This window comes from Corvus moneduloides, chromosome 7 (assembly GCF_009650955.1).
Source record: "Corvus moneduloides isolate bCorMon1 chromosome 7, bCorMon1.pri, whole genome shotgun sequence".
Lineage (NCBI taxonomy): Eukaryota > Metazoa > Chordata > Aves > Passeriformes > Corvidae > Corvus > Corvus moneduloides.
Genome location: NC_045482.1, coordinates 4,945,152 through 4,971,539, shown reverse-complemented (window position 1 = coordinate 4,971,539; position 26,388 = coordinate 4,945,152). Strand labels below are relative to the sequence as shown.

General features: G+C 42.6%; 1 protein-coding gene across 44 annotated transcripts in view; it reads right to left on the bottom strand.

Annotated features, from left to right (window-relative positions):
- MAP2 (microtubule associated protein 2) overlaps positions 1 to 26,060 on the bottom strand; it is a 248,766-nt gene extending 222,706 nt beyond the window's left edge. For 9 of the 44 annotated variants that reach the window (XM_032115039.1, XM_032115042.1, XM_032115043.1 and 6 more), the window contains exons 1-2: positions 25,982 to 26,057; positions 778 to 862 (exon numbers count right to left, since the gene is read on the bottom strand). Coding sequence is in view for 1 of the 44 variants with exons in the window: in XM_032115008.1 (XP_031970899.1) it covers positions 778 to 862; positions 19,391 to 19,450 (145 nt within the window). In the remaining 43 variants the exon portion in view is untranslated. Of the gene's footprint in view, positions 1 to 777; positions 863 to 7,508; positions 7,521 to 19,390; positions 19,466 to 25,981 lie in introns of those variants that run through there. The other 35 variants (XM_032115035.1, XM_032115036.1, XM_032115029.1 and 32 more) reach the window with 10 other exon arrangements.
- Between the last annotated feature and the right edge of the window lie 328 nt (positions 26,061 to 26,388).

Sequence of the window (26,388 nt, the reverse complement as noted above, 5' to 3'; positions counted from 1 at the left end):
TCGCCCTCCAGGAATTGATTCAGTTATTGATGGAAAAATATTTGTGCATGAGTTCATTAAATGCTATTTCTCCATCTTTGAGGCCTGATGAATAATGCAAACAAGGATTCACAACTTATTCAAAAACAGCAAAACAAACACTAAGATCTGTTATTTAGAGAGGATTGTTTCAGCAACTCCACCCCAAAGTGCTAGGCTGGAGTCTCCAGGTCTGCCTCTCCATAGGGCAGTATCTCAAGTGTTGCACTGAAGCTGCATGTTTACTACTCCTGTTCCTCTGTGCTTCTAAGACTATTCATTCAGCTTCCAGAACAGGACAAAAATTCATTTTCAAAACAGAGACACGTAAACTAACTCTTCATATTAAATTCTTTTTTTTTTTTTCCCTTCAGGAAACTGTGCATGCAGTATGCCAGACACTATTGCTAATTTGCCAAATAAATTCACTCAAAGAGAGAATTATTGCAAAGCAGACTGGAATGACTTCTTGAAAATCACTTGGGTTTCATGCAAGGCATTGGTTCTACTGAAGGCAAAGGAAGAAGGGGGAATGGAAGGCGTGCAGAAACACAATGGAGTCACAGCTTCCCAGAGCAATCCACTCCTTTTTAAAGCACTCCAGTGGAACCAGAATGGCTCTTTCCAGAGCACACTGCAGGGATCACGATCTGTATCCATAAACATGCATCCATATGGCACTGTCGCAGCATGCTGTGTGATGAAAAAGCTAGCCCTCACTAACAGCCATGGCATGCAGGGACACAACCTTAAACATACTTGTGTCTCTAGAGGGGCAGACAGATGCGTGCCAGGACTTACCAACACGACCCAGGAGCCTCACCTCCCAGCACTTGCAGCAGAGCTAGAATTTGGAGACACACAGATTGTTTGCAACTACAGGAAGGCTAAGCATGCTTTATGAAAACAACAACAACAACAAAACAAAACAGGCATTTTAAAAAGTAAAATTTCAAGTGGCAACAGCAAAACTGAATTTCACCTTTTGAGATGGCAGTTCTCACCACAGAGATCCAACCCCAGATGACAGACTGCTAGGAATTTTTTTATCTGATATAATCTAACAATTTTTTTTTTGTTATGATATGGTTAAAGAAATCTACTCAGGGGAATATATCTGAAGCCAACTTTCAATTGGCAAATTTTTCTTTTTTCTTTAATTGCCAAGTTACTATTATCCTGTAATCCCTAAAGATACTAAAAGCCCTTATGATGGAAACACAGTCTTAACCACCAAAAAAAAGAATTCTGATACTTGAGCACACTCAGTTTTTTTGGTTGACACCAGATGTCAAAGTAGTTGTAATTCCTGATTTTCTAAAGTTGCATATCCTTTGTCAGAAAAACTACTTGTCTCCAAGAACAAAACAAAAGCTCCTGTGTTAGCTGGTCTTCATCACTACAGTCACCTGATCCAGGAGACAAACCATGACTTTTCTGGTTTTAGACACTGAATCAAATTTATTAAAAAGAACTCCATTTAGAGCAGCAAAACCCATTTCTACAGAATGCTTATTTTCATGGTGATAGCAGAGATGAGAACTGGGGGTGAAAAAAGAGAAGGAGTCATTGCAAGCTCATTAGATAACGTGAACATAATGAAAATACACTGAAGATAAATTTAATGAGCATTAGGAAAAGTAAACTGAGCAACAAGTTCACATGTTCTCTTTCTCTCAAAACAAAAACTTAACTATGACCACTAAAGCCTTTTTCCTCATTCCATCTCATGAGCTGAAATAATGACACACTTTTTGAAGAGGAACGTTGTTCCTGTACTCAAGACCTAAGAGTTTTTTTCTTCTTTGGTCTTACTTAAACTGCATGGAGGGAATGAGGACATCAACATCAAGGCCAAAGTCCTCTGGCACAATTGGGAGGAGGACAACAGGTTCCTCAGCCAGGTGGCACCTGGGCAGCCTGAATGTCTACCTCAAACAGCTCCATGCAGTCACCTACCCACACACTGAGCTGCTCAGAAAGGGAACATTTGACTTAGATTACATATGAGGGAACAAATTGCATGGGCAGTAGCCAGCCGCCATGAGCTGCACATGATTTAATGGGCCTGTGTAAAAAGAAATTCAGGACTTGTATGCATCCCAATTCCCACTACATTTCACTCAGATCCTTTTGAAAATACCAGCCTTATAGGTTTTGGCCCCTACATCCACACCTGCAAGCATGTGGAATGCAACAGATCACTTCAGAGAAGAGCCAAACACTTGTACTCATTTTCTTTGAGGATCTAGATTTTTCAGACTAGCAGGAAAGATGCCATGCTCTAAAGCTGTTCTACAATCTGAACTATACAAACTGTTGTTGACATCAGAGATCCAATGAACTTGGAGATGTATCACCTTATGATATGACATATCACAAAAGAGTAGAAATTTTTGGTTTGAAAGACAAGTAACATTAACAAAAATATCTCCTGCAGCATTAATTATAATGAGAAGAACAAAGAAGAAACTGGGAAGAAGAACAGTTGGAAACTGGGAGCAAGCCACATTATCTATGAGGCACTGTGTCAGCACAGTAGTTTTACTCCATAGTGAGTGCTGAGGAGTTTTGGGCCCATCTCTCCCTGACAGAGGTTCAAAAAAGTAAAGTCAAGTCGTTACATATCAGTACATCATAGAAAGCTGCTAAAGAAATGCACAAAAGGAGCTTGCTACTCTCGGAAGGAAGCTGAGAGTCTCAGCTGTACCTCTGTTCCAATCAGCCACTCCATGAACTTTTCTCACAAGAGAATGTTTTCTGAAAAAATAAATACATCCTTTGATTAAGTAAATTGTGAGGACTTAATCTGCAATTCCACAATCGCCAAGGGACTCAAGGACCAATCTCTTTGGTGTTTCATCTACAGTAATTTAATAACTTACATTTTAAGACCAACGGCTTACAATGAAGATACCAAGACAAATCTTGACTATATTATTCACCCTAGTGCCACTAACTGAAAGGCACTACTAGGCCAATTTAAGCAAACAAGACCTAGAAGTCCCAATACCTGCTTCAATGATTAGTACAACAGGCTGGTTTTGCTGCTGGGATCAACAGCTCCATAGCTAACAGCTTCCACCAGCAAGCAGGTTCAGGTCAGGCTTGCGAAAAGAGGCAAAACCAAGTATGTTCCTCCATTCACATTCCAATTTGCTAAAAGTCACTACACAATTTAAATCCCTGCTCTTACAGAGACATGCAATATAAGGTGAGCCTCACGGATTCCCACATTTCTGCTATTCTAAACACTGTGTCCTCAGCTCCATTTGGGGCTAGATTTTTTAGTTTGTTTTCTTCCAATATCTCCTTCCTTTGATTGCTTGGAACTGAGTTGGTCATTACTATTTCAAATAATGTTGCCCCAGCTCTGCAGCATCTCAGAGCACTGAACAGCAAAGCACTCTTTTAATGTAGAGTGCACTTGATAACAAGATTAATAAAAACTACACAGCATCTTTAGAGGGCCATCTTATATCAGCCTAGCAAGAGGACCAGAATGGAGAGCAACCAAACAGTTCTATGAGTCCTGGCAGTTCTAAGCCTCTTCTCCTATGAATCAAAGTGAACAGCCATAGACAGTCTCTACTTCCAGGCCACACTGTGCACTGCCAAATATTTAAAAAGTCACTGTCCTCTTTTAAAGAATTCAAAATTATCTGAACATTACTTACACATCTGTCATAATTAATTTTCTACACATAGAATCTCTTGATAAAAAGAATCTTCTTTAGATTTGGTTACCTAAATAAAACATTATGTTGGGCAGATCAATATACTGTTGTAAAGCAAATGGTTTATGTAGGCTGGTGACAAGCATCCCTCACCATATAAGGCGTAAATATAAGTGTGAAAATTAATTTCTCTCCAACCACTACAAGAAATAAGGTTTTATCAAGGATGAAAAAAGCAGCATAACTGCTAAAAACTTTTGAGATTTGCCTCTGTGGAAAATTATGGATGTTTGTGCTAATTTTCAAGTTTTCTACCTATAGATCATTAAATATAAGGCAAAAAATATTTAGTTTACAGGTGAAAGGGTGCAACTTCAATGCTTTGATGCAGATACCTGAGCACTCTTTTCACAGCAACTGTGAGTATGAGTAATTCAGCTGGAAATTGTGAGAAAGTGATGAACGACTTGTAGAGTTCTCCAACTGGTTTTCTATGCATATGCTCCAGTTGATAAAATACAACTTATGTAACTAGGACAAGGCAATTGAGCAATAAAGACAGCACAGGAAATGCCATTTCTGCCGTTAACCAAAATACTTTTGTGGCATTTACATTCTCAGAGAACCACTGGGAAAGTCTGTTCCTTTTTTTCTTCCTTTCTTGAGAACAGAAGCACAAGTGTTTATAAAGTCAGTAACACCTCCTTTTTTTCTCCACCCACATGGATTTGGCAGCATATCCCAGTATTTTGTGATGTCATCTTTGAAAAACCTGCATTGCATTGCTCAAGGCCTCAAGAAAACCAAAATAATTGAATGACACGCTGATTTGAGACCAGCCCTTTTCTCCTCTATGTGCCCTGCACTCAAAGAGACGTGGTTCCCCCCCTGAACCTGGCCCCAATTCAGCTGCTGATTGGAGCTGGCTTATGGGATTAATATTCATGATACAAACTAATGAACATTTATGAATCAGAAGTCTGTATAGGCACCTGGACAATGCACGGTGTTATCACCAATGCATGTGGGAACAGCATTAGGGCTTTAAGAACCTGCACCAAAATAATACTCTTGAGATCAAAACCATGAAGGAAATAACAAATCACCCAGACATCTTTGGAGGACAGAGGGACTATGAAGTGCTGTTTCTCCTAAAAGGCAGCACTCCCCTGCCTGCCCACACTAGTTCAGGAGGCAGGGCAGAGGAGGTGGCTGCCACTTCTATAAGCATTCACTGGCAACTGTCAGTCCAACCAAAGGGACAAAGACGCACACAACAAAGACACACAACCACCTACTTCAGACATAACAGTGGAGTCGAGGACCACAGAACACAGACAAAATGCTCAGTTCAAGCATTCCTTTCCTCTGTAGATCCCTTGGCATCAACATAGTTCTCCCTTCATATTTAGGAGCCAGTTTCAGAGCAGACTGAAACCTGCCTTTTTTATAATATACCTAAAATTTTGAAATTTATACCCACAGATTCTCTCCTAACAGAGGCTGTTCTGAGCAAAGGATGAGTTTTGCCCCAAAGGCTTGACAGCTCTGACGACAGTGCCACAGCAGGGTATGCACTGGTTAAAGAGCAGGAAAGGGAATAACCACACTTCAGGTGCTAACCGTGCAACAGTCAACAAGCACAGACTCCTTGTTATCCCTAATGAACAGGCTGGGACCTCACAGGCATGCACTGATGCCACAAGATATCTGTTTTTTGCTAAAGGAGAATGGCCTCAACCAAAACTGGAAAAAAACCACCCAAAACCAGATTTTGTCTTTGACTGGAAAATGCCAAAATGAAACTTTGATACAGTAACTAAAAAATCCCTAACGTCTAACAATTCGTAATTCAGGCGCAGATTTCACTTATACCTAAAAAGTAAATACTGATTGGTGGTGTTTAAGCAGGTGACCTTCCAGTAGCACATCAAGATTTATAAAGCATGCTAGCTGTTCTACTGGAAAATAACTCTCAAAATAAGATTTCCGGAGATTACAGTCCAGGCTTAACTGTTGTCCTATCAAGTCTGTAGAATACCATACAAAGAAAGAGTGAATAGAAACGTTGGTTACCTTTGAAACACTGCAGTTTCAGACCCAGCACAAACTAATCTCTCTCTCTCTGCTCCTTGAATGAGTATGGGGAATTACAAGGTAGAATTGGGTTGTGAGCTGTAAAACCTGCCAGCAGAGGCACACGGCAGAACAAAGGAGCGCATGGCGGTACGCAGAGGCTTGTCTCCACCGACCCCTGGGGGGAGGAAGTGAAACACGGCAGACCCCTATGGAGAGGAGCCTGCCGGGAGCTGACAGATGAGTGAACAGCGAGTGATCACCCCATAGAAGGACATTGAGAAAGTGTTGCTGATGTGGCAACATGGGATAGGTCACGCCATATAAGGAAATACTGTGCCTTGGAAAAGTGTATAAAACCAACTCACTCCTTTGAATAAGTGATTCAGATTCCTTGCCGGTCTGGGTCTGTTATTCAATCGCCGACAAATGAGTACAGAACAAAACTCACATGAATGCTCACCTGCATGCATATTCACAGATCTATGTTTTTAGATTAATTTGCCAACTTATGTTCATGGTCCAAACAGGTAGGATGTCTCCCTCATCCTTCCCAAAAGTCACCATACAATACATGAAATAATGTATAAGTGACACTGAAGGATGCACTTTCTTCCTTTAAAAAAAGCATCTAAAGCTGGCAGGCCACTGATTTTGTTATCGGTTACACTTGCTCTGCAAGGAATCCCTTCATAAATCCCAATACATCAGTAATTAAGCCATAATTTTTAGCAAGGTCTCTATGCTGCTCACTTGTAGGACAGTCTAGAAAATTACAGAAAGAACATTAACAATCATATCCAAGTTACTACTGTCCTTCTCACAAGCTATGTAGAGAATAAATGAAAGCTATTGGTTTGTTACCAAATGGGTGCTGCACTAACTTTACCAACTGAATATAAAGCAGCCTTTAATTCTTATGAGGATTTTAGGTAAAGAATGTCTCAGTAGGAGACAACAACTTCCCACAATATTTAATCTGCCTTTGGAAACTCTTTCAATGGAAGATGATAATACATGTTTCTTTTCAGTGAATCAAACAGGCTCTAGATTACACATCACCATTTTCTATCCTTTATTCCTGCTCTCCTATTGAATTCATAGTGAAATCCCAGACTCGATCTGCTATCCAGGGCCCTTGGTAAAATCGTGCATGACAGCTCCCTTCCTTAAGGAGAGTAAAGCTGGCAATCATGAAGAAGGGGCAGTCAATAACTAACTCATGTAAGCACAAGTTAACTATTGGGAGACAGCAAATGTTAGTTCAGACAGAAGATGTTGATTACAAAGCCTGAGAAGCCGAATTCACCCTAATCTTGTCAAGATAGAGGGGACAAGGATCATCTCAGAGACTGCTGAATCATTCCTCAAAGGACTACACATGCCCAGGGAGAAAGGTGAAAAGTTCATGAGAGGATGACTACTGGTCTTCATCAGAAAAGACCCCCGAGGAAGAGGAGAGATCTTCCTCAGCGCGACCACCAGGAAACACAGCGCATGCGTGACCCGTATGCTAATGACTTCCGAGAACTAATTTGTATAACCACACCTGTCCCACGGAATGTGATGAATATTCATAACTTAACCCTTAATACTGTGTTGTAGGGAGCACCGGTGTGTGTGTTTGGAGGAGCGATCCCCACACACCCGGCGCGCCGAATAAAGCAAATACCCACTTCTCTGACTCTGTCTCTCAAGTGTCTCCTGGCCCGGTTGTGGCATGATTCAATCAAGAACCTGAGCCTCACAACCAGACCTGACATCAGCCTCTCCTGCAACAGAAAGTAGAACACAGAACCTTCCCCTTCACAGAACAAGAAACAAAACCTATTTATTCCATCTAAGGTTCTCACAGTTATGATTCATGCAACCAAGCAACTGAGGGAAAAGGACTAAGGGGCATACTTATCAATATATACTGTAGAAATCATCTCAGCTTGGCAAGTAGGGCAAAACAGGACTCTAATAAGATTATTTAATAGTTCTTTTCTTGTCAGTTGATCATAAAGATTGTTATAATATGAATGTTCATATTTCAAAAGACATGTACAGGTTATTCTATCATTCTTTACATTTTAGAGTTTTCTACTGAACTGAGAGAGATTACATATACTTTATTACACACCATATTTCTCACAGACTATCCACAGATGTTCTTTACAATTTGTTTCCTCGGCATAGCACTACATTATTCTTATTGTGTAAGTCATTGCTGTCGTATGAAAAGCTTCCTATTTATAGTTTTTCTGTATGTGCAGGAGCTATAGCCCTGGCATGTGAATGTAGTATGCAGAAGGGTTTAGTCATTCATGCACATCAGTGCTGAACTGAAATGATTGCAAAACTGAATGATGTAGTGTTGACTGCTGGTAAAACATATTTCACTTGAAAACTGTCCAGGTGACAGCTCTCATGTATTGGCTGTCACATCCCTACTGTTGACACTGTTTCTGTTTAACACAGTCCAAGTATTAGACTCCAGTAGTATTTGTATATTAAGTTCCATTCAGCTCAGTGGAGTCATATATGTGCACACATAGACATGCACATGTATAAACAGTTTTATGAGTAAGGATGTACAATGAAAAGTTTACTGAAAATCAATAAAAGGATCAATGTATGGAATATCCTTGGGGAACTTCACAGCAATGCAAATCAGTTCTGTAAGAAAATTTTAATATCCATAGCACTTTGGGGGGGAAAAAAACTTCCTGAAGAATTTTTCTAATAAAAAAAATGGCATTATGAAGCAGGACTAATTCTGTAGTAAATAACTGAGTTGGTTTTAAAGTTTCACAGAAATGCAGTAATTCTCTACAAAATCGTCAGATTCAGGATTGGACACTTGTAGAAAATCATCTTTATTTTAGTCTCTTCCCCAAATGGAAAAAAAAAAATTAAATCCCTGAGTCATAGCTCAAGATTCACAAATACAGGACTTAAAGTAGACCATTATATGACTCCAGGAAACTGCAGTATCTATTTGCTTAGAATAAGTGTCAGCATTAGCCCAGCCAAGCATTTTCCAGTATATCAAATGACATTTTATAAAGATGCACTTTTCCAGCTGACTAACAGCATGATTTCACCAGTTGTCACCATAAAAAATCTACATGGCAAAACCAAAATTGAACAACAGTTTTTTCAGTATGGAAAAAGGAAAACAAACATCTGCTTTGCTTTTTGCCTCCCTAGTTAATATATTAAGCTAGACAATGTGAAAAAGCACTATTTTAAAGCACTGCTATAATATGATTTATGTCTCTGAGCCATCAAAGTAAACATCAATGTACAGGACCATGATTAAATCACACACAACACCCCTTCATAACACTTTTAAAAAGCTAGGCTGAAAGAGGCCTTTTTCTCGATTGAAAAGGTATGCTAGCCTTAGCCATAAAACTCAAGACCATTTAAGACCTCTTTAGACCATGAATGTCTGTATGACATATCTCAGTAAGTACTTCATGACATTCCCTACAAAAGTAATATTGTAAACAATAATTACTACTATTATTTGGTTATAAATCTGAAGTCTTGAAACTATTTTGTCATTAACATACCCTACACTACACTGGGGGAAAAAAGATAAGAAAGGAAAAATAAAAAGAAGCCTAAAGTTGTCAGACATATACAGAGAGCCTAAGCACCTCTACAGGGACATTTTACAGACCTTTACAACATTCTCAACAGCTGATTTAGTGTGAAAGCAGGTGCCAAAACCCCAACACCGAAGAATAACACCACAGTCACTCAGCTTCCAGCTGGGAGTGAGTCCCAGCCTGCTTCCCCAGGCCCATTCCAACCAAAACTCTCCCTATTGCTTCATACATGCTCAGGCCTCCAGGAAGTTCCACACAGCGTTAGAACTAACTCCAGCTCCCTGACAAAAATGAGGTTATTGTGCCTGTGTTACCACTTTCAATGTTTGCAAAATATGCTTCTTTCAAGGACTAACCCAAGCTCAGCAGAGACAAAGACTCCTAGCTAAGGCAAGCCACCTTGCAACCCAATTCACAGAGGTCTTTAGCACTTTGGCAGGCCCATGGCAGCCCCTGCCAAGGCAAGATATCCCAGGACTTTTCCATTTCAACTCTGCAAAATGCCACACAAAATACAGAAAGATCCATACCAGAACCTTCTGCTCATTTTAATACCAATGCATTACTGGAGCAGTAATTCTGTACATTTAGAAGTCATCAGATTTACACACTGTTAGCAGCAGGACTGCTGGGGAAAAAGAACTCATGTTCTGTTTTTTGTCCCAACTTTGGAGAGCACCAAAACAATATGCTAATTGTTAATCATCTCCTCCCTCATTCGCTGCTCAAACACTGAAGAAACCTGCACACACCCAAAACTAAAGCTGCCTGCACCAGACATTGTCTAAAGGAAGTACCCTAATTACACCTATTTTAGGATTTACATTTTAATTTCAACTTCAAGACAGGGGGGGCTCTTCTCAAGGGAATACCAAGAGCTGCATAGTAAATCCCTCAGGCACATCTCCCCTGCTTTTCTTTCCAAGCTGCTGCTGTGCAGTTTTCACTGGTTGAAGACACCATCAATGCACAGCAAAAGAACATTTTTGCCTCTCTGGGTAGCAAACTATTAGTGTAAGGACTGCCTAATCCGGGACAGTAGCTTTCAAGAACGGCGAAGATTTATTTTTCCTCTCCTGAGGGTAAAATAAATGCCATATAGCCTTTCAGATTCAGAGAGACTAGAAAATAAAAATACTGAACAACTTGATCCACCCTTTCAAGACAGTTGTTCCACATTTATGTGGCTGCCCCATATCATATGGTAGAGTATCATTGGCTTGTTTTTAATAAAACACAAACACTTCAATTGCATAATGGTAGATTGTCTTTAACAAGGATCTCAGCTGTAGAACCAACCCCACAGGATGTAGACGTAAAAACTGAAGCAATACATAAAACAAGGTTTTTTAGGTGGATTCCTCAGAACTCACTGCATTAAATTCATAATAGGCTTTGATATCAATGCTAACAAGTAATTAAATTAGTGTTCCAATTGTAAGTGTTTTCAAGTTGTGCTTACCAACATTTTAATATGAAATTGACAAGATACACTCTCTGCAATGAAGCTGCTCAAAAGAATATACAGGATTAAAGCCAGCAATGCTCTTATTATTTCGTCAACATCATGAGAATGAAAGTAATTAACAACCAATTCAAGCTTCCTGAAGATGCTCCAAAGTGTTTGTAAGGACGGCATTCTGCATTTACACAGCCCCTGGACTAGCAAAGTCTCTTTGGCATGTATTATTCTCCCAAGGTAGCTAAAGACCTTTCAAGGCATGGCAATGAGCAGGTAAGCACTACAAGGTGGTATCAATCAGTCCTGGATTCAGCAAGAACCAGGAGATCTGAGCCACTGATTCACAGAGCAGCTCCCTCAAGAAAAGGCATCTCCCAATGCAGCTGTGAGACAGCCAAAACATACCCACACACCTCAGTACTGCCACACCTCTTTTACCTGCTGGAGAAAGCAGACGAGTATTGAGGATGTAGGAGGGAGACCAGTTTCTTCTTGCTCACTTCTGTGCAACCACACAGGGTCAGCCTGAATTCCTGACCACCCACATGCCACCAACGGCTGCCAATTGGTCAACAACACAAAAAATGTTATGTACTGTTCTGCCCAGATCTCTATTTGCCTATAATATTCTCACAACTCACCTGAAAACTTAAAAACCTTGAGCCTGCCCTTTTTGGACTACAGGCACTTTGATGGGGAAACACAGAACAAAATTAAATGTAGGTAAAACATAAGTGTAATATACTGAGCCAGGCTTATACAAATCACAGTGCAAACCACACAGTTCTACTAATAGTCTAAATAACCCTTATCTGTTGAACACATGAATATTCAGAGGGAAGTACATAATGCCAGCTGCCCTCAGGAAGTAAAATAATGTCAGTTCCACATTACTGCCATTGCTCACAGCTCTGCCATCTCTAGCCCACCTGCCACCACCCTGGGTGGCTTTGTGCCTCTGACTGGAGTGCATGGGCTACTTTGTTGGTCACCTAGAAAATACCACCCCAGTATCTGAGCCCTAACATTTCAAGTAGCTCTAATTCAGTTTTCAGCTCAGTTCTTTGTCCTCTAAAAATAACTCATGTTTAATTGCAACTGGCTACAATTTTCTAATTCTTTGTGACCCCAAACCTCTAAATCTATTACCCAGAGACAGACAAAATAATGCTTAATGAAGGTGTGGGTACAATGCAGCATGCTAAGGGCCATCTGGTTGCCAGGTGTTTCCTGGCTTAGCTTTTCCTCACAATACACATCACTCCTCCTCCCCTAATTCCAAGGAAGGCAATTTCTACCTCAGGAAAGTCCTTCATTTAAGACACACACAAGGGCTTTATTGCAAGCTAGTCAGCTGCAGCACAGCAAAGTTCAGAGCCCACAGCAGAAAGCCCAGAAGGGCTGTTTATTACCATACGTATCTCCCTGTGACTATCACCAAAAGCCTGTGCCAAGACTATTTCTGACTGTTAACAGGAAGTGCAAAATTTTCACTGTGACCCTATGCTTTGTGTCCTTCACAATTTAAAAAAAATTAAATTCCAAGGTAAGAGTAGTTTTAATAATAGTACCATTTATATAGAAAGCAGGTGGTTTAAAATGTACTAAGCAAGACTGACAACCACTGTAATTTGATTTCTTTCAGGGAGCAACGCAACCTATCAGTGTGGTTTGATCCTGTGAACGTTATTTTCAAAATGGAGCATTTAACTTCCTTAAAATCCTTGTCTTTAAGACAAGTAAAAGCTTTCCAGCTCCCAGACACACATTCCTGCCCCTCCCCTTCATCAGTGCTCTAGAACAATTTAGAGAGCTGGACTGGTAGAAATTAAGTCATTTAATAGCATTAAATGCACTAGCATTGCCCCAGCTCAATTTACTGAGCCAGCTTCCCACAAGGTCAGGCAAGGACCAGGCATCATGGGAGCAAACAGGCACAAGACCCCCACAGAACCAGCTAGGATAAGCCCTGGCTGCCAAGAGACCACATCCCAGACTACTGAACAGGAAGGCTTCTCCTGGTTCCCACTATCGTGCTAAGATTTAGTTTGCATAAAGCTTCTCACGTTTCAGGCTAAAGCCAGAAAACATTTACTTGGGTACTTGCAGTAGTCAGTTCTCGTGAATGTTTCAGACTGGTTATGTATGGGTACCAGGGTCAGTGGACATGCATAGAAAAATTGTGTATTTCTCGAACATGACAGGGAAAACTCATTTTTACAGCAAAGACAAAAGCCCTCATGACTCCTTCCAGTGTATGGAAAAGGGGTCTGTGCTGGGGAACTCTAGAGAGTCAGGATGCTCCTGCTGTGCTTGGGAATTAGCAGGTTACAAAATGGAAACAGCTGCTGTTCAGAGACACACTGGCAAAAAGGCCTACTCTGCCCAGCAGCCAGGAATCTGCTTTGCTGGTCCTGGGCACCCAAGTACCCTGAAGAGCCACTGCCCCAGCAGTCCTTGGTGTTGGGGAAGATGAAACAGGAAAGCCTTATAAATATATTGCCTGACAAAAGATTTTGGGAATATGAAAACTATAAGTGACATCGAAACGAAAGCCACCAAGTCTTAGTTACTGAACAACTGGAAAACAATGGTATGGCCGACTGAAGGTAATCCTCTCTTGATTGAACAATACCCTCTGCTTGCAGGCAGGTCCAAGGGTCAGAGCAGACCCTACTAGCTCAGCAGAAGGGGTCCAAAGAGTAGTTTTTAGAAGTTAAGATGTAACACTCTATGGTAATATAAGAACTCTTATAGGCTGTATGTAAATGCTATAGGATTTGTATCTTGTATTAGATTGGTTAGTGACAATTAGAATATTCAGTATAGAAGATGATTTATTGTATTGTAACCAGGACTTCAGACACTCTCACTACTACTTCTTCACTCTCATTCCTCTCTCGCTCTCTCTCTCTCTTTACTTACCCGCTTACTCTCTTGCTCTCCTGGGCCTGCTCCGAGCTGAGTCTGGCAGCTCTAAGCAGTGCCCCAATACCCACGCCCCTTACAATAAACCGCATGTTCCAAGATCTGACTTCAGAGATCTCTTGTCTCCGTCCGTCCCGACCGTCCGACCCACCCAAGCTCCCGCACTTGGCACAGCCTATGGGCACACTAGGCCTTCACTGCCTATGGGGATATGACAGGCCCTGATCAATCTATTGGTAGATACAGAGAGGATCATTTTGCAAAGGGAACGCTAAAATTTGCCCAGAAAATTGCAACACAAATAATTTCCAAGCGAAGAAGACCTTTTCTGGTTCTACTGTGGATCAAGATCTAAGCAAAAAGGACAAGCTAAAGCCAAAATCAACAGTGCACCTGCGATGGACATGCCAGAGCCTCTCACCACTATCCCAGAGCCCCACCAAGCTCATATGCACTGTTCATCTCAGTTGTCTTGCCCATAATCCCAAGCTCCTCAGAAAACAAGCAACATCTCATTTCAAAACAAAATCCAGCAGAAGAATATCACATGTTCTTTTTCCATGGTTTCATCTATACAGCAGGTTTTGTAGTTATGTGGAGCTCTGCCCAGGGCTATGTTTCAATACAAAATGAGTGATTAATCTGAAAGGTAACAAACTGAAAGAGATAAATGCAGCCAGACCTACCTTGGGTGTTGCTGCCTGCTCTGAGCCTCCCCTCCCAAAGACATGTGCTCCTGCCCATGTGCTCTGAGCTCCTTTGTTCTAAGGGAGGGCAAAAAAACCAAATGTAACTCAAACTCTTTAGCAGTGTCTGATTGGCCGGTCACCCTGGGTCTGCCCCCAGTCCTCCCCTTTCCCCTTCTCCGAATAAAAGATGCTCGAGGGGAGGCTCCGCTCTCTCTCAGCTCAGCTATCTTCCTGTGAACATCTCTTGTTGTCTGTCTCATTTGAAAGCTTCCAACTGCAGGAAATTGAGCAAGCAGGGAGCTATATTTCTCCCTCTTTGCTTCTGCTGATGGTATTTGCTTTGCAGCTGATACAGGTACCGATTTTAGAGCTACTAAAGTGCTAGATCGCCCGTGCTACCTCTCAAGGCTGCTCGAGGCTTTCTAAGGCATTGAAATACAAGCGCTAGCCGGTATAAAGCTGAAAACATACCTTCCACAGTTGGGAAAGGAAATTGTCCAGCATCAGTGCCAGTTGTGAAGGATTTTCAAGTTCAGCTATGAAGTAAATCCATCACGGAAAGGGAAATATTAACAAGTGACTAGAGATGTAGTACCTTTTTTTCTTGAGGCACACTTGCTTGTTCATTTTACTATCTGTATATTTAATATCTTTTTAAATGCAAGTTTCTGCTAGAAATTATTTTCACAAGCTTCAAAACATTCTTCAAAGAGCTACTCATCTGCTTAGTGACACAGACATGGGGAAGGGCTTCTTTATTAATCTAGGAGGATTACACTTCAATCTAGATCAAGCTTTGCCTGCAGGTAAGAGCAGTAGGGCAAATAAATATACCAGATTTTCCAACTGCAAAGTCATGAGAGGAACAGAATCCTGAAGAAAATTAAGTTGTGCTTGGATGGGGAAAAGAGGTGAATATAAGGAGATAGCCACTTCTTTTTTATCTGTTGTTCAATAGCTGCTGGAACAGGCAAATTCTATTCCTACTGACCTGTCAGCTCTGAAACCTACCTCTAACAGCTGAAACAAGTCCCCACAGCTAGTTTTTCATAGTGAAAATATACATGTCTCTGACCTCTTTTTTGCTGCCTTTTTAGTGTGCCCACAGATCACTTTCTCACTGGAGGAAAGCTCATTTTTCACTTACCTTCCCTCTCCTTTAGGCAAACAATAAAAAGACACCAAAACATTGCTACAGAAAACAAACACACAGTACAGGTAAAATATTCATTCTCTCTCCCATTCCAGGATTAAGACAAATCAGTTATTCAGCTGCACACTGGAATAAGCAGTGTCATTGAGACTGATCTTGCAATAACTTAAAATGCAGAAGAAAATTCTGTCCTGCTCAGAAAAAAAAATTTACAGCTTCTATCAGTATATAAAACAAACTAGAAACAAAAACAACTCAAATCTTCCAAGTAACTGAAACTTCAGTATTTAAATTCACATGAGTTTGGCAGAGCAGTAAGGGCAAATCACCTGGTGCCGACCACGGAGGTATTTCAGAGTAACGCCCCATAATCCCAAATCTGCAATACAATGTCTGCAAGGAAGTACTTCTTTCTGACCCCAGTAGTAAACATGGCTTCATGTCCTGAAGTATGGAATACATTAGTTTTGCCCAATATTTTTTCCAAGAATTTATTCCCTCCTCCTGCTTGTAATAGGTGGTAGAAGAATTCAGTCCTAAAATACTTAAAGTAACTTGTTTACACTTTGAATTAAGTACAGCTTGCACATTCACCAAGTTGCTTTGTCCCCATCACTGGAATAAAACAGAAAATTCATGACCCCCCACAAAAAAAAGAGTAACTGCCTTAAAACAGCACTTTTGTCTGCTGGTTCAGAGAGGTACATGCCTTCCACCAATTAAATATTGTCGTTGTCAGCATCTTTTTAAAAATAAATTAATTACAGTCAAGGACGACTATCTCATAAATAGCAGTGTACAAATCCCATTTGTGCTAAAAAACAAAAAGTAGAATCAAAGATTTCAAAGCATTGAATAAGGGCATTGTTTCAGCAGATACTGCTTACTTACTGGAAGTGTCAAAAAGCCTGAGCTTACAATACAGGGTTCAAAGACAACTTGGTCCAGATGAATCAAAGGACAGAAGTCCCCATAATTATAGCTACTCAGTGTACATCGAGCAACACTGGCAGCACTTTCACAAGTCAGCACCCACCCAAAGGTCAGTCTCTAAACAGACTCATGGTCTGCAGGGTGGCTGGTGGGAAAGGCCTTATTGACTGTGCCTATGGTAATTGAATGTGCCTATTGGTAATTACAGGTAATGATGCAGGTCAGTGCTGGCATCCTGATACCATTACTATCTAAATAAACACACATTCCAGCATCTAAAGTATCAATATCATAAATATGGTAAAATGAGAATTGTGTTTCTAACTTCCAAGTGCCTGTAACTATCAATTAAAGCTTTGCAACAAATTATTAATTCCATTTATTGCTAAGAGTGATGCTGCAAGTGTACAGTGGACCAAAACAACTGAAGGGGAAAAAAAGCCTACGTGAATTCATGTTTTTTTGCTCAGAGAAGAGTATTAGAAGTCATTCTAAGTGCATGCAGTTTGACTTTTTTTTTTTCCAAATGCATTCCACAAAAAATGTCCTCAACTATTCATATTGAAAGGTACATTTAGAAGAATTTTTAATACTGCATTCAAAATACTGCTAATGTTTTAAGCAACTCTAGTAGCACATCATTAAAAATTATCTAAACTAAAAGACCTTAAGTATTATCTATAAATCACTGCTGCTAATTCTGGCAAACTGTGGAGTATAAAATTACATATATTAATTTGCAAGAATACAAAATGCCTTTTATTAAAAGTTTAGACAAATTTATTATATGCTGTAACAGACAGCACTGGGTAATAAGAAATGCTTATTCAATATTCTGCTAAGTTTTATTGAGAAGCACAACCAGCTCTCTACAGCCTGAAAAGCTTAACTTTATAGAACAGCATAGAATGAAAGCTCTTATTTACCACACTCTATCCTTTGCTCTTCGGAATGAATCAGGCTATTAAGCATTCCCCCTACACACACAGGGGTTTGTTTGCTTTTCTTTTTTTTTTTTTTTTATTACTCTTGTGGGAGGTTAGGATTGTTTCTTTTTTCTTTATTTCTCTCAGGGAATTTTGTCCCATTTGTTGCCTAAGAGCTGGTAACAACCGGTACTTAAGAGGCAAAAGAAGTGGCCAAGGTGGGGGGAAGGGTGCAGATGGCTGCTCTCGTAGCTGGGGCATTTTTCTCTTGGGAAAGGCAGAGATACAGCGAAATTTTGGCTGGGAGGTCAAGGGCTGGCCTCGGCTCCTCTCTCGTTCTCGGAGCAGACGGAATGGTCGAGTTGCTGCTACCTCAGGAAGAATTCACTGCCACCGCAGAGTCCAGCCCAGCACTGCTTCTTCTTTACCGTGGGTGAGCCTCTGCTCCTAAGAGCAGCCAGTGAACTGGGACCTTAGTAACACCCGATCACACTGGAAAGGACCCTCACCATCTACTTGGGTGCCTCAGGGGAAAATCTTGGGACCTTGATCCCCAACCCCTTTCCCGTTCCCAAAGGGTGTGTCTCCCAGCTGCGTGCTGCAGCTGCTACGGAGAAGCCCAGCTGCCACTGCCCAGCTCCTCTGTTTTCTGCCTCTGCCTTGGGGCTTCTTTGTTACACTTTAACCCAGCATCCTGTGCCTGCTGGGATACCCTGCGGCTGCTGCTGTGGCTGAGGAGTTTTCTGCTACATTTTGTTTGCCACCCCGGGGTGTACCTGCCTCTGCCGTTCCAGCTGCTGCTCCAAGGTTCCCGCTACAGCCCATTCTGCCATCCTGAGGGGCATCGAGATCGGCTGCCCCTGTGGGTTTGTAAAGGGAGCCCCTTTTCCATCCCTCCTGCCGGCTCGCCCGCCATCACCCACATGATGAGAGAGGCGCTCGTGCCACAGCGCCCCCTGCAGGCACGGGGGAACCACTGCACGCCCCCCCCGCCCGGCCGGGAGCCACCAGCGCCCCCACCGGCTGTGACCAGAACTGCACCCAAGGGGAAGGTGCCTGACAGCTGAGAGAGGCTGGCACTGGGTTTGTGGGTTTGTTTGTTGTCGCTGCCGTTGTGGTTGTTTGTCTGCCTTGTTATACATCCATACACACACATATATACTTATATACATATACATACATACATATATATACACACACACACATACTAGTAAAGAACTGTTACTCCTTTTCCCATATCTTTGGCTGAAAGCCCTGTAATTTCAAAGTTACAAAAATTTGGAGGGAAGGGGGTCACACTTTCTATTCCAAGGGAGGTCCCAGCCTTCCTTGGCAGACACCTGTCTTTCAAACCAAGACAACTCTCTCACAAATTTGCCAACTTTCCTTTTACTACTTCAAGAAATACATATATTTTATCTCCCTAAAACAAAAGAAATACACAGTTTCCTTCCGCCTGATTTATATGTTTCTTCATCATTTTCCTGGGAGAGATTTTCTTTATAGGACATCAAATCAATCATGTTGCAGAAGACAGAGGATGGGCACATCCTTCTAGACACACTTAGCCACAACCCTGACTACCTAGGTCTGCCCTGGGCTCCTGGCACTGACCTCCACGTGTGTTCTGAGTATGCTGACAGCCTGTCAAGAGCAATCTTTGGCCCTAACACTGCCTTTACTGAATCAGTGCAAATTAAGAACTCTAATACAAATCTGGAGGACCTGACACTCTTATTTCAGAAATCTCCCTCTCATTCTTGTGGCTACCTCCCTGCACTAGTATTTCGTAATACATGGGCAGGAGAGCACTGAAGGAGGATAGGGTATCCAAACAGCTTAGGGCCATCACATCTGCCTTCATCTCTGATGCCCTCCCACCCCAAGCTATAGGTTGACAAGAAGGATGGGCTATGAATTACTGACCATCCAGACCACTTGAGCAAGGTCTGTTCTCATTCTCCTTTGCAAATCATCCAGCTCCATCCCTGCATGTCTCCTTTTTGAGCCCTTGGGGTTTTTTTCTCAGCCTCCTTGAACAATCTTCTAATTGCTGAGGGAAATAAAAGCTAGTATTAGTTTCAGCATACTCAAGGGAAGCAGACAAATGCCTACACGCATGACTAGAGTCTTGCTGCAAACAGGCAGGGCAGCCTGCCTGCCCAGCACACCCTGTAACACAGCCTGCATGAGGAGCAGCCCAACACCTGAAAGCACATCAGGCACCAGTAGCCAGGGATTTATCAGCAGCAGTCACCCTGCACACGAACATACAGCTGCTGTTCGTCAAGCCACAGTCACAGTACATCAAACAAAAGGAGAAGCTTTGCTGTCTGAGTGATACCACGTGGTCAGAAGAGGAAGGGATGCCCAGGCACACCTTACCACATCACATGGAAGCAGCGGCAAGAATCAGGCAGGAGCATTAAAAGACTGTGGGGTCTCTTTGTCCAACAATCAGCCAGGAGACAGTAAAAGCATGTTAACATTATCAAGTGTTAGCAGTAGGAACTGGCACAGCCTTGGGTCTGGCTAAAGTCCCCATGAGGGGATCAGATCTTTCTGCTTAGACCTGGTGGTCACAGAAGGGCTGCTATGGAAAACAGAGTAAGTTGGCACGTGAAGACTTGGTTATCTAAACAAGCTGACCAGATTTCCAGCTAACCATAATTCCAATCCACACTTGAACCCTCCTTAAAGTCAAAGGGTTTTGAACACACACTTTCAGCCCATTTCACAGCAGACATAGAAAAAATCGTTTCTTCACAGTCCCTCAGACTCTGAGCCTTCCCAGACATAAGAATGTCCTTGCACTAATTGTCTGGCACCTTCCAACTGCACTTGCTGCACAAGCTATTCAGATACCTTCTACACAAAGTGAGGAGAACAAAAAGAGAGAAACTGAGCTGTACCTCAAACTCACATGAGGCTCCTCTGGGCACAGCCTGGACAATACCGTGGTTGAGAGGTGGAAGAAGGCCAATCCATCTTTGCTCACAGCCAGCAGATACAGGATTCTGGCCCAGCAGTGAAGCACACAGGCCACTTCTGAATGTCTACAGCATTTTCTACTATTAATCTCTGGATCAAGTCCAGGCATCTGCCTGGACCAAGGCAGGAGTTTTCAAAAGCATGTCCCAAATGGTGTTCAGAACCTTCATAATATGTTTTTATTTTGAGACATTTCCTAGCTTTGTTCATCCAAGATCAGAACCTCAGGGAAAGTGGCAAGTTTTATATAGCCAAGCAGCTGTTCTAAGAGATAATCTATGTTCCTAAAAATAGAACTGACAGTTCCTAGTTCTAAACCAGTAACCAGCCCCTATCATTCTCTCCAGAAAAAAAGAAAAAGTGAACACATAGGGTTAATTGAATCAATAGATCCTATAATTAAATGCTGCCAAGTTAGCTGACATGATTGGACTGCTGGGTTTGGTTTCTTTGGGGGGTTTTGTATTGTTTATCCAGAGGTTGCATATGCTTTAAATACAACTAATTTTGCAAATAGCTATTGAAATTTAGTTTAAAACTCTCTCAGGGAATAAAATGACAAGTTTCACAGAGAGAAAAGTAACTTTCATAGACTCAACTCACTGGAAGCTACTGCAATCTAACTGCCTTACAGCTACAAGAAGTACTAAAAGAAAGAAATCTTCTTACTTCTTGCTGGAGGCTTGACACAAGAAAAGAAATATTCCTATGAGTGCCAATTCTAAATGAAGGAGAAAAATTTGCTAGAGGACCTTAATTCTACCTACAAATCCGTAACTTAAGAATTCTCAGGTATAAACTGATTATTTCCCTGACGGTGAAAAGTACCCCAGATTTTTAATAAACAGAAAACAGATCTGCAAATGGCATTGTCTCTTTCCAGATGGTGCAAGTCAGGTGATTCAATGAACTCATCACAGTATTCTGATTTTCTCGACTTAACACTGCTGGTTGTAATAAGGCCATTGTCTCCCTTATACTATATGAACCACATATATATTTTATCTGAAAGCACCATGTGCTAAAATAAATGAATAGTTTCTGTGGTGTAATAAATAGTCTCAGTACATCACAGAAAGTTAGAAAAACATGTACTTTAAAAATGCTAAAAGAGAAACAGCATACCATAGCATTGGTCAAGCCTTTCAACCAGCACTAACCTGTCTCACAGACTTCAGAAAATAAAGAGAATAGCTAAATTTTTATATCATTGAGATTGCCAAAGCCACACCTTTTCACCATAATTCCTTTCAAACTGGCACCCTAACAAAGATACAGGTTACTGAGTACAAACACTAACACTCTGAAGCTGATGTCTGTTATCCCTTTCTGCCACCTCCCCAATCAAGACAAAAGAACAAAGATCAGTTTCATCTGCGAGACTGCTGTAGGGAAAAGCAGCACTGAGTGTAAAACCATAAGGATTAGCTCATCTTTTCTCCTTAATACAACAGCAAACAATTAGTGTTAAAGTAAAATGGGTCAGTCAAGATCTCAAATCCTCTTAACAGCTAGTACAGTAACCCATGTGGCCACAACAGTCCAAATTAACCCCATGGATACATCAGTTCTTTCCTCCAATACCTAGAAAGCAATTACAAATGTCACTTTGAACGTCCTTCTAAAACAGCCTCATATAGTTTAGTAGCATAACCTGTGATTAAACCTTCCCATGAAATAAAACTTTTTCGACTTCGGCAGGCAGTTTAAACCACCTCTGTTTTCCAGCACCAATCCTCTAAATCAGCTCCACCCTGTGGAAATCAGTCTCATCCTGTTTTTTCTTATTAACTGAGATGCAGTACAGAACCGTTGCTAATAAGCACACCTGTACATGAAGCAGAAGGATTGAAGAAAAAGAACCAGCCCTAAATATGTCAAGACTCACCCATACTCAGCCTTAGTGTGTGCATGTGTGTTTGGGAAGAGATAAGCCATGTAGTGATACCAGAGAACACTGCACATTTCCATGTTTTCTCTGGAGGTACTTGGTATCTCTAAATATCATCAAGGGGTTTACAACACTGAGCCCACGTACCGTGAATTTATCCTCTTTCTCTTTTCAGAAAAAACATTCCCTTTTCTGTAAAAACACGCTTAACTTTTAAGCATGCTTACAGCTGACTTTCACGTGCAATTAAGCATGTGTTTGAACTGAATAAATACAGATGGACCAAAACAAGCACCCTTGGGTCTTAAGGAACAATTCTATATATCAGCACATGCATACTTTTATTTCTTCATCAAGTGCACATATGGACTAAGATAGTACAAAACCCAAAATATCTAATCAGATAATTCAGTTTAGAAAGGACCCTGGGAAGTCACCTAGCCTTAGGACCCCTATTACACCTTTCCAAATTTCTGGTCATTATTTTTGTGCATGTTAAGTGCAACACTCCCTAATCCCTTCCTAGTTAAGGCTTCAGTTCAGCTTCAAGTGTCCTGCAGCCAGAAATGCCTCTTCTGGAACCCAAATAATGCCAAGGGGTGGGGTTTTTTTCCTTTGACTGAGAGACAGAAGTTTTACCAGATCAGTTCTCAGCACAGCCACTGCCCGCATTATAGGCAAAAGATCTGTAGGGAACTCAGGCTTTAGGCACCAGCAGAACTTTTGTTTTCCTTTCTTAAGCTGATTATAATTTGTCCCACCATGGCAGATCAGATTTCAGATCTTACATATGCTGCAGATGTGTTACAAGCTCTGTCAGTACCTCGTGCCTTTGCAGACACATTAGTAATCAAGAGGTGACTTTCGCAAAGCCATCATCATGAAGTCCTCACAACCTAAATTCTTTTTGACTTCTTCCTCTTCCAACCCCATTAAGAAAACAAACCTGTCTCCAACACGTGCATGACATGCCACACTGGGGGGTGAAGCTGAAACAGCCCAGCAGAATCTGCAATGGGCCTCACCCGTTTCTGTGGTTAGATATTTCTAGCAACTTCTACAGTTGTTAAGTGAGCACAGTGCCAGAGCTAGAGGGGGCCAGAGCCCACTCTGGTGTCAGCACACATAGCAAATGTTTCCTCTGTGAATCCAGGTATGTGGTTTAGCAAAGGGTAACTTGTACAGAAAGGAGCATGACACAAACTGAAAGCGAAAGGTATGCTTCTGGAAAAAAACATCTAGCAACAAGGCAATTCTTAGCCCACAGACTGCAACAATTCATTAAGGGACTGTTGTGATCAGGTCACTCCTGCCTTGGCACAGCACCTCAGGGGTCATTAAATTACAACTGTTTCTGTATTATCCAAACATATTAAAGTGGGTATGGCATAACATACTGTAACAATCACATCAGACCTCTAAATCAAGGCTGCAAATGCTGCTTTATGTAACAAACTGCATTATAAGCACAATGATCTGCCCTCCACTGTGCTAAAACTCTCCACAGAAGAACAGCAACTTTTAATTCTCAGGATGACAGCTCTTTGGCTTCTCTCAAACACCCACAGGCAATGTGCAATATGGGTGCAACAAATTGAAAAGTTCCATTAACCAAATCCTGTCCCTTGATGAGATAAGAAAAGATGAGAAGAGATAGAATTTATGGCACCATGCTCCACTGCTGAGACCACCCCTCTTCTCAGAGCCCTGTGCCAGGGCACACCTTTGTGTTTCATTTCCATGCAGAATAGCCTCACTAAGCCATTTGGGTTATTTTCAGTGTGTTACTTTAGCTCACCTGCAAATGCCTGAGCTCCAGGAAACTGGTACCACCTTAAGACTGGGGTCTTGCCCACTGCTGTGTCTTGCAAATTAAATATGCAGTGAGGAATTTGGTGTTTCCCAGTCCTAGGTGCTACAGGGGTGAGTTTGGGCTCCGTTACACATATCACACTTTCAGAATATCAGCTGCAGAAATGAACAACCACCCACAAACTTAACTGGACTGCCTTTACGCTAACTGAAGAGAGTTTGTAGCACACTCATGGAAATAGCCCATTCTTTCACTGTTCGTGAAATCAATTCTTCGTGATCTATGACGTAATGCAGGGGCAACTTCATTATGTCATGCCCTCTCAGCACATTCTCTTCCCAGGCATGGGCTGAGATGCTGTGATTACACCATCCAGTCAGGTGGGAAGTGAAAGAAGCTATAGAAAATAAATACATTCTGCAGCTGAGCCTCTTCTTGGGTCTATCCCCTATGAGATCTGTAGTCTAGACATCCCTGCTAGTCCAAACCAGCGAAGGTGAAAAGAAACAGGTTCTTTCATGGAAAGAAAAGCAAAGGTTTGTGGAGCAAATGGGAAGAAACAGAACCAAAAAGATACGTGATTCAATCTCATATGGAAGAACCCTTCTGAAAACAAAAGGGACAGGTTTTCTGAACAACAAGCAGCACAAATGCTGGACAGCAAGTGATTTTTTGAGAAAGGACGGAGTATGATTTATTGACATGACCACAGAGACACGATAGATCACAAAAATGTATGGTAGAAACCTAGAATAAGTAAGACTTACAACATACGTGTGCATACATCCCATTCTACTGCATGACTCTATGTTAATGCTCACTTACAAGTGAAAACCTACTACTCTGTCTCAGGAAGAACCCTACATGAAAATCACCAAAAACACAAGAGAATATTTTTATTCAGAGGAAAATTGAAAGTTCCTGCTGAGCCCAGGGAAATTAACCATGTCAGTATCTTCCACACGGAGATCAACTCTCCCGGCGTGGGGCACACCCCCTTCTTTCCCGAAGGTGTTCCATGAAGCACATCTTATCCAAAGGGCAGGTCGGAGTGTCTCGAATGAGTACAGGACAGATGAAGGCGAGCACGGTTTATTTGGTGGGTCGGTGCAGCACCATGGCAGCGCAGCGCGGCACACGCCTACGGCTCCTACCTGCAGCCATCCGAGCCAGGCATTTTACATCATTTTCTCTTACATAAAAAGGCTTTGTTCGCCGCTGGGCTCCCGTGCACGGCTGTTTCCTCCCTGATCCATGCAATACAGGGAATCATTTTTTTAGGTGGGTTTTTTTTTTCCCCTCCCCGATGCAAATTAACAGCGCTTACAGCCCTCGCACCCCCTCGCCTCACACAACGTTCTTTGTTCAGCCGCGCAGATCCCCTTAGAAAAGCTTAAGGGTGGGGGCAGGAGAGGACAGAGGTTCACATCCTCCAAAGGGGTTTACAGCCTGGAGATTCTTAGAGACCTCAGAGGCAGCAGCCCCGATGAAGGTAAAACGGGCGTTACCGGGGACCGCCCCACTCCACTTTTACCTCCGGGAGGTCGGGGGGGGACGACCCGTGGAGGACTCCGGTCTGGGTCCGGGAATGAAGGGACCAAAGAAGGACCGAGACCGAAGGACGGAGGGAGGGAGGGAGCACCCGCGGGACCCGGCCGGCACAAGCCCCCAAAAAAGGGCTCGCGACGGCCGTAAGGCGGGAAGCGCGCGCGGCTGCCCCCCACTTCCCTGCATTCCGGAGCGGCGTCGGCCCCGCGCCCCCGCCCCGCCCGTCTGTCCGTCCTCCTCCTCCTTCTCCGACGGGGCTCGGCACGGTCCTTACCTGAGCGTCACGGCGGCTGCCGGCAGCGACGGGGACCCAAAGGACGCGCGGTACCCGGCTCAACCCGACCCGCCCCACCGCTCTCGGGGCTGTCGCCGGGACGCGGCCGCCTGCACGCCGCGAGCCCCCGAGACCCGCCCCCGGCCCCGCCCCGGCCCCGCCGCCGCTCCCGCAGGGCCTCCGCGCCTGAGGAGGTGGAGGAGCGGCCCATCGCTGCCGCCCCGCCCCACCCCGCCCCGCCCCGGCCCCTGCATTGCAGAGACACCGACGCTCCGGGACACCCAGCCCGCGCCCAGCCTCCAGCTGAGCCGTGTCACCGTGTCTGGCCCTGCCCTGCTCCTGGTAGAACACCTTCCCGAAAGCCCCTCACCTGATTTCATTTGGGTCTTCCAACGCTGCAAGTCCAG